General features: G+C 39.0%; 1 protein-coding gene across 31 annotated transcripts in view; it reads left to right on the top strand.

The window, feature by feature from the left end:
* ank2b (ankyrin 2b, neuronal) overlaps positions 1-17,040 on the top strand; it is a 176,110-nt gene that overhangs the window by 27,569 nt on the left and 131,501 nt on the right. For 6 of the 31 annotated variants that reach the window (XM_028037808.1, XM_028037782.1, XM_028037794.1 and 3 more), the window contains exon 1: positions 15,777-16,090. The exons of 5 other annotated variants lie outside the window; for them this stretch is intronic. In XM_028037808.1, the coding sequence (XP_027893609.1) occupies positions 15,938-16,090 (153 nt within the window). In that variant the 5' untranslated portion in view covers positions 15,777-15,937. Of the gene's footprint in view, positions 1-15,776; positions 16,091-17,040 lie in introns of those variants that run through there. 20 more of the 31 variants (XM_028037813.1, XM_028037812.1, XM_028037809.1 and 17 more) reach the window with 7 other exon arrangements.

Here is a 17,040-nt window from a genome sequence, read left to right as displayed (position 1 = left end):
AATTGTTTTGATGTATTGATGCAAAAATAAATAGTGAAATAAAACATGAATACGAAAAAGAAAAATATGTATGCATGTGCAGAGTATCAGGTGAATAATATGACTGTTAATTTACTATTATTTATCAATCTAATGGCTGAGAGAAAGAAACTGCTCTTGTGGTGGGAAGTAATCTTCCACCTGAGGGGATGAGATCACACAGGCTGTGTTCAAGGTGAGAAGGATCGGCCACAATTCAACCTGCTCGACTTAAGGTCCTGGGGGAGTACAGGTCCTGTACAGGTCAGAGGTTATAGCCGGTCACCTTCTCAGAAGTGCGCATGACGTGCAATAATCCATGTTTGTCCCTCATTGTGTCATGAATTGACATCACTACAAATTGACACAATTTGTAGGATAAAGCGGTGAGACCCAGACATGAGTAGAAAATGGTTGGTTTAATGAACAGGCAATACAGAGGACAACGGGGAAGAACAACAGAGGATCCAACAAGGAACAGGAGGCACAGGTGAACTTAAATACACACGGGGGAAAATGAGGGAACAAGGGACAGCTGAGAACACGACAGCATAGGGACTAATTTAACTAATAAACAAAAACCTACATCCTTGCAGGTTATGGACCCAGTGTACAATGCAGTGATGGAGGAGGTGAGGATAGATTCAATGATGACTGTATAAACTGCACTTAATGCTAAAGTTCTTTTTTTGTATGTTCAACTTCAAGTTTATATTGTAGTTTACATTTAAGTTTAACATAGCCTCCATTAGATGTCAGTGTGAACAGTTGAATAACTCTGGCAGAAGAGCATTCAAAGAGGCGATATCACATGCAGCATGCTGTGGCATAAGAAAGCCAGAACATGCACCTTATTTGATGCCACTGGATTATCAGGTTCTGAAATTGTATTCCTTGTCTTAAATAAAAAAATAGGCCGGCAACGGAAAACATTGGCTAGAGCGATTTTGACACATCTGACGTTGAATGTAAACAAGCATGCACACCCATCGAACTTAAAACGTCGGAGGCTTTTTTGGCACGCCTAAAGCGTCTAGTGTACAGTCAGCATTATAGTTAAGTCTTCCTCTGGCTGCCTTGGGTTCACATTTTGTCACCATCTGCAGAAGAACAGCATGCTGCTTAGCTGTGACATGTTCTTTCACTGTTAACCTGTCAAAATGAACTTTACAACACATATAGTTTGGACTATGGAGTAGTGCATAAGTGAATTATCAGGAAAAACTACTTTAACAAGTAAAGCACAGCCATGAATCCTGAAGGCATCAGTTCATATGGAAGTGGTGGAGGCTCCTCCCACCACCACCACATCGTGTTAGTATTTTTATCTTTATATTAGTTACAGCTTATAGTCTGTTTAAGTTAGTTAGTCATTTAGACATATATTTTCTAATGGATGCACACTTTAGTTAATGTCTGTCTGAATGGTTAACTTACACTTGTTCTTTGTGTGAAGTGCTGCTGATACAAACCAGCTGCAGGAGGAAACCTGGAACAACCATTTGTTTTTTAAAAGACTGAAGGGGGAGACTTTGTTGTTTCAAGTTGATTTTAATTAGTTAATTTTGTCACTCAAATATTCACTTATTATTGTTGTGCCAAGTTAAAGTTAGTTTAGCTTTATTTGCAGTGTTGTATAAAGTACTGAAATCTCAGAGTCAAGTAAAAGTATAAGTACCTCTCCAAAATATGACTTTGGTAAAAGTCCAAGTCACTGACTGAAATGTTACTTGAGTTAAAGTCTTAAAGTATCTGAAACTTCTTGTACTTAAGTATGGAAATTACTGTAAAAATGGATGTACTCAAGTAATGTAATGAAAAGTACAAGTAAAAAGTAAAACAAAGCAAATGCAGTTTGAATGACTTTTTTTATATTTTGGTAAACTTGTCAAATACACTTAAAATAATGTACACAACCAAGTGCAGGCAAAATTAAACCTGCTAATAGATATACCTGCAGGCATCATTTAGTTAAGAAAATTAGGTGCTTTACCTATAGCACAAGGTTAACTTAACCTGCTTTACAACTGAACCAGCTGCTTAGTATACCCTCCAGGACAGAAAATACAAAGTTTTTGTAAGCCTCAAGTTTTCCCTTCAAGTAAGGTCAGTGCTGAAAATGAGAAAAATAAATAGTACAGAAAATGCGGCCAACATGAAGAAAAAGAGCTGTTACGATTACTCTACTTCACAAATCAGTGAATCAGTCAATGCTACAGTCAGTAGGTGGTGCACACAACTGGTCATTATGCAAAAGAAAAAAAGAACTGGGAGGGAAATGCAGCTTATTGGCATCTGAAGAGGGAGACCTTTTTTGTAAACCTGGTTTTGAACTTGCATGCCTTTCCTATATTTGTTAAATTCAGTCTAAATTGCTATCGCTATGGCTTCTGTCCCCCTTGAACAGAGGAGTCTAGATAGCCTGCTACAGTCAACATTAGGCCTAAGCTAAATACACCAGGTGTGGAACTGAAACAATGCCAAACAAAGTTCATTTATGGTCAACGTTTCACAATACAATAGTGCCTAGTGGCCAAGCTATAGTTACTGAAACAGGAGGATTATAACCATTTCATAAGACGTTACCTCGATGTGTTTCTTCAAGTTGGACGGGGAGTTTTTGTAAGATAGAATTTCCACATCTTCGGGCAGGAATAACATAAACTGCATGCGTTACGAAGAATCTTTAACACCCACGAAAGAGTATATTGTGTTTAAATAAGGCCATGGGCTCTCATCACCAGCTGGTGGTTCCCCTGGAGCCGTGTCCAACGTAGTTGCAGTCGTTGTGGTCTTCTTCTTCTTCTTCTCCTCTATGTGGCTGCTGCTGATTGCGAGACTTGCTTTGTGTTTAATGGGAGAAGTGAAACAGGTGTATCCTATTGGAGGTGATGAACAAGCCCAGGCAAGTAGGCTACGGACTTTGTTCGGTAGCCTACTTGCTATTTGCTAATCAGTAGGTGGGGTCAAAACACTTGCGTTTCTCTCTCTCGCTTTTTTGTAACGAGTAACTAAACCACACATTGAAAATGTATCGGAGTAAAAGTACGCAATTAAGTTCGGAAATATAGTGAAGTAAAAGTGAAAGTCATCAAAAATTTTCATACTCGAGGAAAGTATGAAGTACTCCAAAATATATTTAAGTAAAGTAGTGAAGTATTTTTACTTCGTTACTTTACAACACTGTTTATTTGTTTCATAGGACGCTTTAGTTAATTTTGTATTTGTTGGCTCTTTGTTATGTTGTGTCTCCCTCTTGTGGTAGCTTTAGGTTACTCCACCCCTATTTAAGCCTTTTGTTCTGTTTGCAGGTCAGTTTTGTTTGTGTTCAGAGTTCAGTTGACCTCAGTTAATCCATCCATCCATCCATTTTCTGTTCACCCTTGTCCCTAATGGGGTCGGGAGGGTTGCTGGTGTCTACCTCCAGCTACGTTCCGGGCGAGAGGCGGGCTACACCCTGGACAGGTCGCCAGTCTGTCGCAGGGCACACAGAGACATACAGGACAAACAACCATGCACACACACACACACATTCACACCTAGGGAGAATTTAGAGAAACCAATTGACCTGACAGTCATGTCCTCAATTAAATTGGGCCCAAATTTGTTATTTATTCTTTGACTTATTCTTGCATTAAATCTTTATGTTTTGTTCACTATTTTGGGAATAATTAAATTGAACTTTTTCTACTTTGAACACTTTTTTTGTCCTCGTTTGAGTCTGGTCCCTCACAGGCAGATTCAAATTCTGCTGCTTGTCTGCAGAAAACATCTTATCCAGAGTAAGTCACCTTGACAACAGAGCCAGCTGTTACGTTACAAACTTGTCTGACTCTCATGTTGTGCCTACTTGGTTCATCATCCCCCCAAAGGAACTGTTATGAAGCTCCTTCTACTAATTGAAATGGATCGAACGATTACATAATACCCCCGTTTAATCTTTCCCTCTCCTACTTCTTTTTCCTGTTACTATGTCTAAATGATAGCAGCAGATTGAATGTGTGGTATAAATCTACTACAGGGCCTGTTTGCGGTAGTAATCCATTTGCTTTTTCTTCAGCGCAGTTTCTGAGTCATTTGTGCTTTTCAGTTTTAACCTCCTCAGCGCATTACTCATTTAGTAAATACACTTCAACTAAAACATTGGAGTTGCATTTTTAGGGAGCTTGAGAAACAGATTGACATAAGCTATTCATAAAGGATGTTTTACATAACACCTGCCCAGAGAGCTTTGAAGGCTGAATGAAAAGAGTTTTGAAGGGCAGAGACTGACAGATCATTCTAATGAAATGGCCACTTGGTTCAACATTATGCTGCAAGGAGTACTTGTTATAGAACTTATGGTTAAAGTGTTTCCCCCTCATTCCTCTGTTACGCCAGAGTGGAAGCTTTTCTGTTACAGTGACGAGACAGCAGGATTTATGAGATCTTTAAGAGATGAATGTGTAGATATTCAAATCAGCTAAAGAATCCTGATTCAGAGTGAGGTTGAAGACAATGTTTTGGTCCAGTGACATGACTGGTACACAACTTTACATTTAACCTAAAATAGATGCTTATGTTTCTATTTTGACATGCAGATGTTTTAAAAGGTTTTAATTGTGCTTTTATAAATTGCATGTTGCTCCACTATATAATTTGAAGCATTCTGCTGGGTATCTTTAGATAAAAAACTAATTGGAATAATTAATTTGAGCATACTGTACTGTTTGATAACTAGGATAAATGGGAATATGTGCATAATTAAATTGAAATAATTTTTTGTAAAGCACCTGGAGACGTTTGTTTGTGAATTGGTCCTTTTTATTGTCAATATGGCTGACAATGCATGGCAACTAATTAATTAAAGACCCTGCAATTAAACATTTAACTTTAAACATTTTAAAGGAGCCCCACCACTAATGTTTTTAAGTGGAGTTTTGGGCTCTCTTATTGTAGTTAAAATTGAAAATAGTTTAGCTTACTTTGAATTGTACATGAAATCCATGTGCCTATATTTCTTCATGAATATGTCTGTCACTCTGTTGTTAGAATCATCCTTGTTTGCATTCATTTTTAAAAGTGTCTGCTTCATTGGAGATGATCTCTCCATCATCTCCTTCAGGATGACTTCAGGATGATCCATTGCCAGCTGAAACATCATCACCCATGCAGTAATTATCCAATAGGAGGCTTGTACCTATTTGCTTAGTTAAATCCAGGTGGCAACTTTATTTTTGGCCAGGGAGTGTAATGTCCCCAGAAGAGGCTACATTTAGATGGAATATTGCAACTATTGTGGCTTTATTGTCAGTTCTAATCTATGTGGAAAGGCATTACAAAGCGGATGGCTTTGCAGTGATTGGATCAAACAATGTATCAATAAAATTGAGGTTTTTTTATCAGGCCCCTAGTATGTTGTCTCTGTACTGGTTTGTATGACACATTAAACCTTCCACCCACTTCCATTCCATTCCAATATTGTGCTATCCCAGTGGCAAAGCCTCTGGTCTAATCTGTGGCCACAGCTGAGTGCACAGCTGATAGTCTTCATAATCTCTGCTGTTTACCCACCCCCACACTTCCCTGCACTCTTTTACAGCACCTCTGTTTTGCTACATGGTCCATCTTTCAATTTACCTTTTGGTCTTCATAAGACATTATTCAAAAACCTAAAACTGTTTGAATCTTCCAGAAGTTAATTTACATTAATGAACAACTTGAACTTGTTCTGCAATAAAAGAGTACATTTTTCACCCTAGCTACCCATGCATGCAAACCACCTCACTGAGTGGTACATGGATGCTGGTCATGTACCACAGTGTGATGCTGAACTGGGATTGGTAAAATCCCGGATTAGAGCATTTATAATCTGGCTGCTGTGGCACTGTGGGACCCTGCAGCTCAACAGAAATACCAATCCTGTCACCATTAGAAACGTGTGGGGGAAAGAGTTCTGCTGTGGACAGAAGTTGAGACACAAACTAGTTAACAGAACTACAAGTAGCAGCTTCAGAAGAAGGAGTAGAGGTGATACTTTGGTTCTATTCTTAGGGGTCTCAATATTTTCTCATGTTTCCTATGTGATGTCTGCTGCCTACCCTACATTAATGCAATCTGTGCTTCTTTGTGAAATGGCTTAGTAATTTTGCTCATTATTATAGGCCATCTAGGTATCTGGAAGATCTGAACAAACAAGGTTCAGTGAGAATTTGCATAAAACTGGTCTGATGTTGGGATCTAAGAGCGGCAGAACAGTTGTTGATGATGATGATATGATGCATAATGAAAGTGGAAAACATAACCCAAAAGTGCTTAGTTGAAGAGTAAACTATTAGGAAATATGTCTGCCTTACAGTCTTTTAGTCAAAACCTTGTTATTTAGAGTCTTCTTTACTTAGTTTTGCATTTTGGGGACATTTGTCCATTTTTGGTTTTTCATTAAATGCTGTCTAATGCTGTCTAAATTCCAATACAATACATACATAGTCTTTCTGTTTGGTAAGTTTAACAATGACTGTATGGAAGGGCTGGGCTTTGTGGATGAATAATAATCAGCTGGCTTGAAACACAAAAATTCTATCTCTTTCCAAACAGTGAAATCATCAGTATGGAAGTTGTTTCAAGAAAACTTGAAGATACCAATTTTCAGTAAAGGTGAGTTCTGTAAAAATGAAGTCAGAGGTAGTACAGCTGTAAGACTTAAAAACAAAAAGGAACTCCCCACATATCAGTGATTTGGTTGGTATCTGATGTGTTTTCCACATTTCTAATCAATCCTCATCTGTAATTGTAACATCAAGCTCTTATTCCCATTTTTCTTTTATAAACTTAGTTGATCGCTTACTCATTATCGATTTTGATATAAAGTAGGTACAATTTAAATTTTTATTCCATTGAATGAATTCATCACAGTATGAATCACATCATTCATTTCAACAGAGGGATCCAATCTGATTTCTATGTCATAGTCTCTCAGTTGTAGGTGTCTGTCAAATTTGTGTTCATCTATATTATACTTGAGCTGGAGAGTTTTTTGAAAACTCGCCAGCCCCTTGTTGTTCCGTAGAGTATACCATGCTGTGACCCCTTGTTTACTCATTGTTTGAATCCTTTATCTTATATTGCTGGCTTAAAATCACTATCATATGCTACCTATCTGAACACTGTCATGCCCTTCTTTATCCTGTTTTTTAAGTATTTTGAACCATAGTCCCAGTGTAAATACTCTAATTGGATCCATGTATTTATTAATCTTCTCATATCTACCTTAGTCTCGAATAACACACTGAATTTGGTATTCTCCATACTTTCTCCATATCCTTCCACTTTGCTGTGTAATCTTCTTTGCCCCAACATATAACTTGCTGAGCTGAGTTGCATAGAAGTACTCCTTTAATTTTGGGAGATCCATACCCCCTTTGTCTTTCAATAGCTGGAGAGTTTCATATCTAACTCTAGGCTTTTTGACACCCAAATGAATATCTTGTATTATCTTGTCTTATCTTGAAACGGGGAAGGAGAGAGGGGAAGACATGCGGCAAATGTCGTCGGGTCCGGGAGTCGAACCCGCGACGGCCGCATTGAGGACTCAAGGCCTCCAAATATGGGTCGCGCTAACCGCTACGCCACCACGGCACGCCCCTGCACGCCCCTGCACATTCATTTTTATAGTTTAAATTCTTGAGGTCAGATCTACAATTAGAGTAGATGTTTTTTTTGTTTTTGTTTTTTTTTTGTATCTCGTGGCTTATTTTATCATAATTTGCTTTGTAAAGTGTAGATAATCCTTCAGTGATGTTAACTCCCAGGTTATCATATTCCATTTGAGTGGAAACAATTAATGAATTTCTTTTGAAGGAGTATTATTGAGTGTTAAAAAGTGTGTTTTGATTTAATTCATTTTGTATTTTCTCCATGAAGAGAGCAAACAGTGTAGGTGATAGACAGCAATCAGGGCAAAACACAACCCCTGCAGAAGGCCTGTCTCCAGAACCCTGCAAGAAGAAAGGGCACTTTTTACATTGCAGCTGTAACAATCCACTGTATTGATTTACTACTGAATCCAAATTGTTCTAATGTTTTATATAGAAATTCCCAATAAAATGTTCTTCCTGCATACTTACCAGTGTGGTAATTTGTATTTTCTGTTGTACTTGATTTGCTTAATGTCACAAATCCTGTTGCACCCTTCTTTCTATGAGCTGTGGTATAGATTCCTGAGGACATACTTCTTTAATTTTTCAGGTTCTGATTTGGATGAATGACTGTCTTGTAAGAATGTTGCAGAATGTGCCGCGGCATCTCCTCCTGGATCAGCAGTGTAGTCCCTTTCCTTCCTGTTCTGCACTGCCGTCCTGGCACTTTTGTATGTCTTTGTTTTATCCCAGTGTATCCAGATTTTAGCAAGAGGTGTCTGGAAACGTATTCCTTTCTACTTCAACCCTATTTTTTTTAATACTCACATATGCCTTTTGTTTTGGAACAAGTTCTGTTGGTTAATCGTGATCAAAATAGATTTGATTGCTCTTTACCTGAATCTTTTTCTGCCAGGCGTTCTTCGAGGTTATTTCTTTCATCTCTATTTGTAGGAAGTTGACCACAATTGATTTGGCTGCCGCTCTTAGGTTTGGCTTCTGGGTGAGGTCTCGGTGGCTCGTTAAATCTGGAGATTGGCCCCATCTGAAAGCTCGAGTGTCTTTTTTTAAAAGTTACTCCAGATATCTAGCTGTTGAGCTCCCCTCCAAGTTTTCAAGTCTAAGACTGAAGACTTGGATATTGTTCTTCCTTGATCTCCCATCGAGGTTGGTTAGTTTGTCTAGCATTCGCTGTGTTTGCTCCAATGTCTTTGTTAGTACCTCATTATTATCCATCTTTCACATCTCCACCTCAACTATGCATGTCTGGGCCTTGCTGATGTTCATTTGCTGTGCCTGTAGTTCTTGGTTGTTCTTGGACAGTTAAGTCTATTTCTTGTCCAAGATTTGTTATTTCTTTCTTCAGCTCGCCCTTAAGTAAGGTTATTTCCAGGCATAACTCTTTTTTAAGGGCTCTAATATGTCCTCTCATAGTAGCAAACCCGTTCTGCAGCGTCTCCGTGCTATTGTGTTCTTCCATTTTCTTGTCTGTCTTGCCTTTCATAATTTTTTGTTTTTTCTTGTTTATTCCACTCATGCTTTAGTTTTGTCTATTGAGTTACTATTTCATTGTGGGTATTTTTTACCCGTTCCATAAAAGTCAACAACACAGAAAAAGAGTCACTAGAATTCTCACAGTTCTGTAAAAATGTTGCTGGAGGAGCCTCAAAAATCAATAACCAATAGAAAAAGAAAAAAGTGGATAAGTTGACAACAGTGCTTCTTTCGTCCTGATTCATCTTGACCCTTGAATAAAAATAACGATAGAATGCATTCTGTGATATTCTTGATTTGTTTTTAATTGGAACAGTGTCTCATATCAAAGTAAGATTATTTAATAAATCTCCTTAACACCCACTTTGCTGGAATCTTTCAAAATTTGCCCCGGGGTGAGGTTTAGCATTCAGAGGGGAATTTGTTAAACTTTTAGCTGCTTCTGCATACTCCTTAATAATTCCCTGTCTCCCTTCTGGAAGGCAATTTTTTTTCTTAGCAGCTCCTTCAGGTCACCAGTGGTAAATCAGGGTTTCCTCCAGAGTTTCATAAGCCTGATGGACCACCAGGCTTTACTTACATCCCCAGCAGGCCAAGCATTGTTTATTTATTTATTATAAGATTTTTTTCTTATACAATGCTGTAACAGTGATAGCAAAGGCAGGTTAAAGAATCTTTTTGGTGAAACGGTTGGAAGCACAATGGCAACAATATAGTCAGTATGTGAACACACAAGGTGCCTGAGGTCAGGTGTTTTTTATTCACTGGAACTCCATATCCACGGAGTTGTTAGTTGTTTACACACTAACAACTTCAGTGAATAAAGTAACAAGTAAGAGTAAAACATTTTCAGATATATGACACAACTGAGGTGCAAAATTTTAATAATTATTTTCATAGTATTTTTTATGGTTCAAATCAAAATCAAATTTTATTTGTATAGCACATTTCAGCAGCAAAGCATTTCAAAGTGCTTTACATCATATCAAACACAGAAACACAATGCAATATAGAATCAATAATCAAAACAAAGCATTAAGTAAAGTTCCATCAATAAATTTGTAATTGATTACATTTCAAATACAATTCTAAACAGGTGGGTTTTCAGTTGAGATTTAAAAGAAGTCAGTGTTTCAGCTGTTTTACAGTTTTCTGGAAGTTTGTTCAACATTTGTGGTTCATAGATGCTGAAAGCTGCTTCACCTCGTTTGGTTCTGGTTCTGGGGATGCAGAGCAGACCAGAACCGGAAGACCTGAGAGGTCTGGAAGGTTGATACAACAACAGCAGATCTTTAATGTATTGTGGTGCTAAGCTGTTCAGTGATTTATAAACTGACAACAGTATTTTAAAGTCTATTCTTTGAGCTACAGGGAGCCAGTGGAGGGACTTTAAAACTGGTGTTATGTGCTCTATCTTCCTGGTTTTAGTGAGAACGCCAGCAGCAGCATTCGGGATCAGCTGCAGCTGTTTAATTGATTTGTTGGACAGACCTGTGAAGACGCTGTTGCAATAATCAATGAGACTGAAGATAAACGCATGGATGAGTTTCTCTAGATCTGGCTGAGACATTAGTCCTTTAATCCTGGAAATGTTCTTCAGATGATAGAAGGCCGACTTCGTGACTGTCTTTATGTGGCTCTGGAGGTTCAGGTCAGAGTCCATCACTACTCCCAGGTTTTGGGCCTGATCGCTGGTTTTCAGTTGTAATAACTGAAGCTGTGCGTTGACTCTAGATCTATAACTCTAGATTGTTCCTCTTTAGGTCCAAAAATAATAACTTCTGTTTTGTTTCTGTTCAACTGGAGAAAGTTTTGGCACATCCACACATTTATCTGTTCTAAGCATCTGTTCAGTGATTGGATGGGCTCTGAGTCACCTGGTGACATCGTAATGTAGAGCTGTGTGTCATCTGCATAGTTATGGTAGCTAATATTATTTTCTGTTATAACCTGAGCTAGTGGGAGCATATAAATATTGAATAAAAGGGGTCCTAGGATTGAACCTTGGGGTACCCCACATGTGACCTTTGACCTCTTTGATGAAAAGTTTTCAATTGAAACAAAGAAATCCCTGTTCTTTATGTAGGATTTAAACCAGTTAAGCACTGGACCGGAGAGTCCGACCCAACTCTCCAGTCGATTCAGTAATATATCAAGGTCAACAGTGTCAAAAGCTGCACTGAGGTCCAACAGAACCAGCACTGTGGTTCTGCCACAGTCCGTATTTATATGGATGTCATTGAACACTTTTACGAGGGCGGTCTCTGTGCTGTGGTGAGCACGAAAACCAGACTGGAAGGAGTCAAAGCGGTTGGTTATAGTTAGGAAGCTAGTTAATTGTTTACACACAGCTTTTTCAATAACTTTGCTGATGAATGGGTGGTTGTCTTTTTTAAGATTTTATAGTTGGTGCTTATAGGTATTGGAAAGTCTTCCAATAACACATAATGACCTAGTTATTATTTCCTGTCAACTTTTTTTTTTCACTGGAAAACATGGTAGGCCACTGGATGACTGACATAGTGCCCCCATCACTGGGCTTAGAGAGTTCTGGGGTAAACCCTGGTAAAAAGTTTGTCGGTAGGGAAACATCTGACTGTTCTGGTGGGGGTTTATATTACCGGTCACACTTTTAGTCCATTTTGCTGGCTCAGTTTGTACCCTCAAGATAACCCTGCAGGCCTTCTTCAATTTCCTTTAAACATCTTTTCAGAGTTCTTTAGTCACAGTTTACCTCTGAACAACAGGTTTATAACCTGAGCAGAAAAAAACAAGGCTGTGATCTTATATGCCAAAAGGAGCTCATGCCTTGGAGAAGTTTGGATTGCTGAAATTTAAATTAAACAAATAGTGTTTTCTTTTCCCTGGCAGAACAACTGACAAACTGTTGAAAAGTTGGAAGAGAAGCAGAGAGTATGGCATGATCAAGATCACCAGAACCACCACAAACACACTGATGTGTTGCGTAATCAACAATGCAGCCGATGGCATCACATGCATTGTCAGCAACTGCTACTATAGTTCAATATCCAGGCTACATAGATGACACTTTACTTGGATTACACAGTCTCTTATTGACAAGCACAATAACTAGTGTTTTCTGCTGATGCTGTCAGTTTTAGAGGTCTTAAGAGGTCCCAGCCCTTTCGCTGGGAATGGTGAGACATCTGGAAATTCATCCAGGCATGAAAAATCTCTGTTTCCATAGCAACAGTTTTCAAGTTTCTATAATTCATGTTATAATTTTTCATTTTAGTTCATGTTCGTGGTGCTGCCAAAACCTCTAAGTGAGATTTACTGAGTTTAATACTGATTGTAGCAAACATCTGAATGTTTTTGTCAGCGGGAAGACTTTAGATCCCAGATGTTAAGTTTGATTGGATGTTGAACTGCTGCATCATATTACTTTATACCTCTGTTGGTTGCAACTCCTTCCGTGTCTCAGTTCAGCTAATATGAGAACCAGGTATTGCCTGATGTTTTGTGTTGAGATAAATGCAGAACGTACCAGAAGGCCTCTTTTGGGACATAATTCATTGTGTTTTCTGTTAGGGTAATCCCACCTTTACTTATTGAGGCAGAATTTTAACAACAAAAACATGATGTTTTTTCATGTCAGAAAAGCACAGCATTTTACCTTAATAGAAGAAGGAGATTGGGTTGTATCTAACATCTCTCCCTCATCTCTTAGCCAGCAAGCCATATGGCCCGTACAGATTAAAAGGCATTTGTTGTCTGCGCCTGCCCCGCCTGGTGGATTACCTACCACTGGGTTGGGTATGTTTGTGTGTTGGATGTAAGGAAAGATGAAGGCTGTGTTGGCAAACTAATGAGTAAAAAAAGGACAGAAACATTCTTGTTCAGACTGCTTGTTGAAGGACTGCATGACCTCTGAGTTAAATGTGAAGTTTGGCCTTTAATCAGCACATATTATATTGGCTGCTTTATCTGAATGAAGATTTTGGCAAAGAGGGTTCTTGCGAGATTGGCTTGGACATTAATGAAATTACATGGATTGGAAGTGAATGAAATTGAAAAGGGTGTGACTTGTCAGAACTGGTTAATCTGGCTATATATTAAATCTGACAGAGGATTAAGGATTTTGTGAGGATTCCACTTGATTCTCATCTCCCTTCAGTGCTCTATCTGGGATTTTTCCCATTGAGCTAGATTTCTTTGTTTCATTTTCAACCGGATCAATCAGCGAACAGAAGGAGTTGTGAAAGATTACGTTGGTTTTCTGCATTATTTTAGAATTCCATTCTGGCTAAATAGGGTTGTAGTCTGGTAATGGCAGTGGCCCATTTACTTGGTCTGGCGAGATGACTTGCTGCAGAGCGCTGTGAACAGCTTGAAGAAGGATTTGGTGGAATTGAAAGAAAAATGCAAGGATATGGAAAGACAAATTCAGGGGCCCATAAATGCTAATATTTGAACACAGGCCAGATATTTAATGATAAATATAATAATGTTTATAATATTCAGCAATTATTTTTATCTGTCACTAGGAGCACATTCAACAGTTGAATTTAGAGTGGACACAGTGAGTGTTGGAGCAATGTTTGGAATGGGATCCAGGCCTTGAGCTACTCAGCCATTGCGCCTCTTCTCCATCATCACCTCCTGTCCCCAGCCAGCCATCCTGGTGCGTCTCCCAGAGGTGCAGAGATGCCATCTGTGGTGGAGAGGAAGTGCTGCATGCAACATCCACCTTGTTGTATTTTAACCCTATCACGCATGGAGTCTTACACTCCTGCGTCTGGCCAGGAGCATCTGGAATGACCTGCATGCCGGTAGTTGAATTTCCAGATGAAGGTGAAGACGACAGGCAGCATACAGACAGTTTATGTCTTGGCAGTGGGGAACTCTGGGTTCTGGTCACAGAGCGGTCATCCCAAACCAGTCTATTTGGACAATCCAGGTCAGATTTCCAGACCTTTATGGGGATTTATTCCAAGGAGAATATAGCTGCAGTGTTGTGTGCTTTTAAAAATTGTAATTCTTTCTTTCTGAATATAAATATTTTGCTTGTTCCAAACATTTCCAATACATCTGTTGTAAATACTTATCAACAAAGGGTTTAAAAAATTATTTTTTCCCAATTGCTAATTTTTGAGAACAAAAGGACAGTTTTACCACACACATTACTGAAGATCCTGTTGGAATAATAAACAGTAACTTGATGAAAATCTCTGGTCTATATCAGTCATACAATGTCAAGGAATCTCACTGAGCCATGGATTAATATCTTAAAAATGTTTTACTTTGGAAATATGTTAAATAAGTCAAATCTTGTTGCAAAGTCCTCCTGCAGAAATAAATAGGTGAACATTTTGAGTTATGATGACAGATGATTCCTTTATGTCCCTCTGTGTTTGCTGCAATGTCGGACCAGTTGGTATGAGAGGTTAGACCTCTCATACCGTTTGAAGCGTATGAGAGGGCTACTTGTCGTCTGAGGAAAGATGGTGTGCTCTGAGTTCTGAAATTTTTCAGAAATGTATGGAAATGAATGGCTGATAGCGTGAGCATATCCTGTCGCATGACCTTGCTCTGAAGCACCTTGACAGAAAACTGTAAGCCCAAGATAAATTTTGAAAACATTTTATGGGAGCAGGCATGCGTTCCCATGTCATGACCGACTTTGATACCAATAGGGCTATATTTGTGGGCTTGAGGGTGAGTGAAAAAATATTTTGGGGTCAAAAATGTACTCTGTCTCTCATTGTAACGGAGCGGCAGTTACACTCTAATTTTATGAAAAATCTAAACTTTGGTGTGCTTGGAGACAAGTTGTGGACAAACCGTAATTCGTATCGACGACAATGGCAGTGACTAACTTTAGCTTTAATAACATTAAACTACATAATTTTTAAAGTTTAATCAGTAATAACGATTATTTATAACAAATTTATGTCAGATCATGATTTCTTGGTTAATGTCAAGTTGTCATAACAAAGACATTTTGAATTAAAAGTGTCATGATTTACCAAATGACACTTTATGACAACAATCATAAATATTCATAAAGAATCCTTCATGTTCATGACAGGTGTTATGTCATGTTTATGACAGTGTCAAGGCAGTCTTATTCACAACCTGTCAAATAAAGTGTTACTGAAAGGAGTTACATAAATATTCAATTTTACTTTTGGAAATACTTCTTTAAATTGAATTGAGGAATCCTAGATGGAATTCAAAGTTGCTCTTTAATTTGCTTTTTTTATGCGATATACCAGCAAACATACACACAACTTCATGTTGCATAGTTTGTTTCAAAGTCTTAGTAAAGGCGATATAGGTGACAGCTAAAAATATGGTGCCATCTGAAATTAAAGAGACCAGAATGCCAAATTTCATACCCTATATATTATACAGTATTGTAGCATTTGGGTCTCATACTGTTGCAGGTATACACTATCTGTGGTGCCACCTCCCCCTGGGTTGGCTGGCTACTATGTGGACCACATTCTCTCTCTTCTCTCTGCATACACAGTTTGGCCTGTGGGTGTAAAAATAGCCAGTCACACAGTTGGTGGGGAATGGGGGAGGGGAAAGTAGAGGTTGTTAGTCAATGGTCAGAGTAGGAATCAGCATCGAGGAAAAGCTTGCACTGCTGGCTGTACAGTGTCATTTGACTTGATTCCAGTAAAGTGGCACATCATTGAGAGGCAAGTTGAGTTCTGCTCAGACTGAGGGGTTTACCCCCTGGATGGCAACTTTTAAGGGAGAGGCAGGGAAAAAGTGATAATCCAAATTATCAAATGCACTCTCATAGATTCTTCTACTTTTGGTTGGGAAAGATCTGAATGTCGTACACCATGGGCAACGCAGCCATGTGTAAGGTGTGTGGTACAGACAAGGGCCTAAGAACTGCTGGGAACCAGTTCAACCTGGACAAGAACACTTTGCCAGAATGCTACTGCCCTGAACATTTTCCTGTGCAGCCTTCACTAATGCTGGTAAGAACTTGCAGTAACAGGTGCAGCACAGAGAAATGCATGTTTGGGGTATTTTAGGAGATTTGTGCAGACAACATTTCAGCTATTTTTTTTTCTGCTTTGAACCCTTAGAAGTTACTGTCGGCTCTTCTTTGTAAATGTTAATGCTATTTTTACTTTGCCTGCTTGCAATCTGTCATTTCTCATAAAAGCCCTGTGGTCTTAAGCCCTTTGGTGAAAACGCTAATAATAACATCTAGAATATCTACAGTACGCTCATCTATTGTCTTATGCTCATCAAACCTCACAGACAGAGAAGCAGTTATTAAAGCCATTGCCAGGAAGTGGAGGAAGTGTTTGTTCCAGCATTGGTGTGTAAAAGTGTGTATGGGTTGGGATAGGTAGTTCCATCTCTCTTTGAAAGCCAAAGTGAAATTCTACAGCAGCATGCGGACTCCAACTGCTGCTGTTTGTTGACTGTTGATGCTATGGAGCTTCAACTCTCTCAATATTTACAAATGCACCAAACACGATTCATAAATGGACAGAACAACATTTCTACTTGTATTTTTGATGCAAACACAAAAAAATTTGATTTACAAGCTGCTTCTGGCCTGTGGGCTTCACTGCATTTGTGTGATGCATTTGTGCCATGTGATGCATCATGATGTGTAGAGGTCTGCTGTGGAGGAAAGCCTGCTCCCCACAGTCCTCTGTGCAGCCTTATCCACCCTCTGCAGAGCCGGCCTCTCAGCAGCAGTGCAGCTGATATGCTACAAGTGATGCAGGTACAGAGAATGCTCTCCACCACACAGCGACAGAAGCTCCACAGGACTGAGTTCCCAAGTCCAGCTCTCCGCAGCTTCCTGAGGAAGTAGAGATGCTGGTGGGCCTTCCTGACCAAATGTGAGGTGTTGGTACTCCAGGTGAGGTCACTGGATATATGCACACCCAGGTACCTGTAGCTGGAG

The sequence above is a fragment of the Xiphophorus couchianus genome, chromosome 14 (genome assembly GCF_001444195.1).
Source record: "Xiphophorus couchianus chromosome 14, X_couchianus-1.0, whole genome shotgun sequence".
Lineage (NCBI taxonomy): Eukaryota > Metazoa > Chordata > Actinopteri > Cyprinodontiformes > Poeciliidae > Xiphophorus > Xiphophorus couchianus.
Note: the sequence above shows the minus strand (reverse complement) of the source record. Positions and strands in the feature narration are given on the sequence as shown.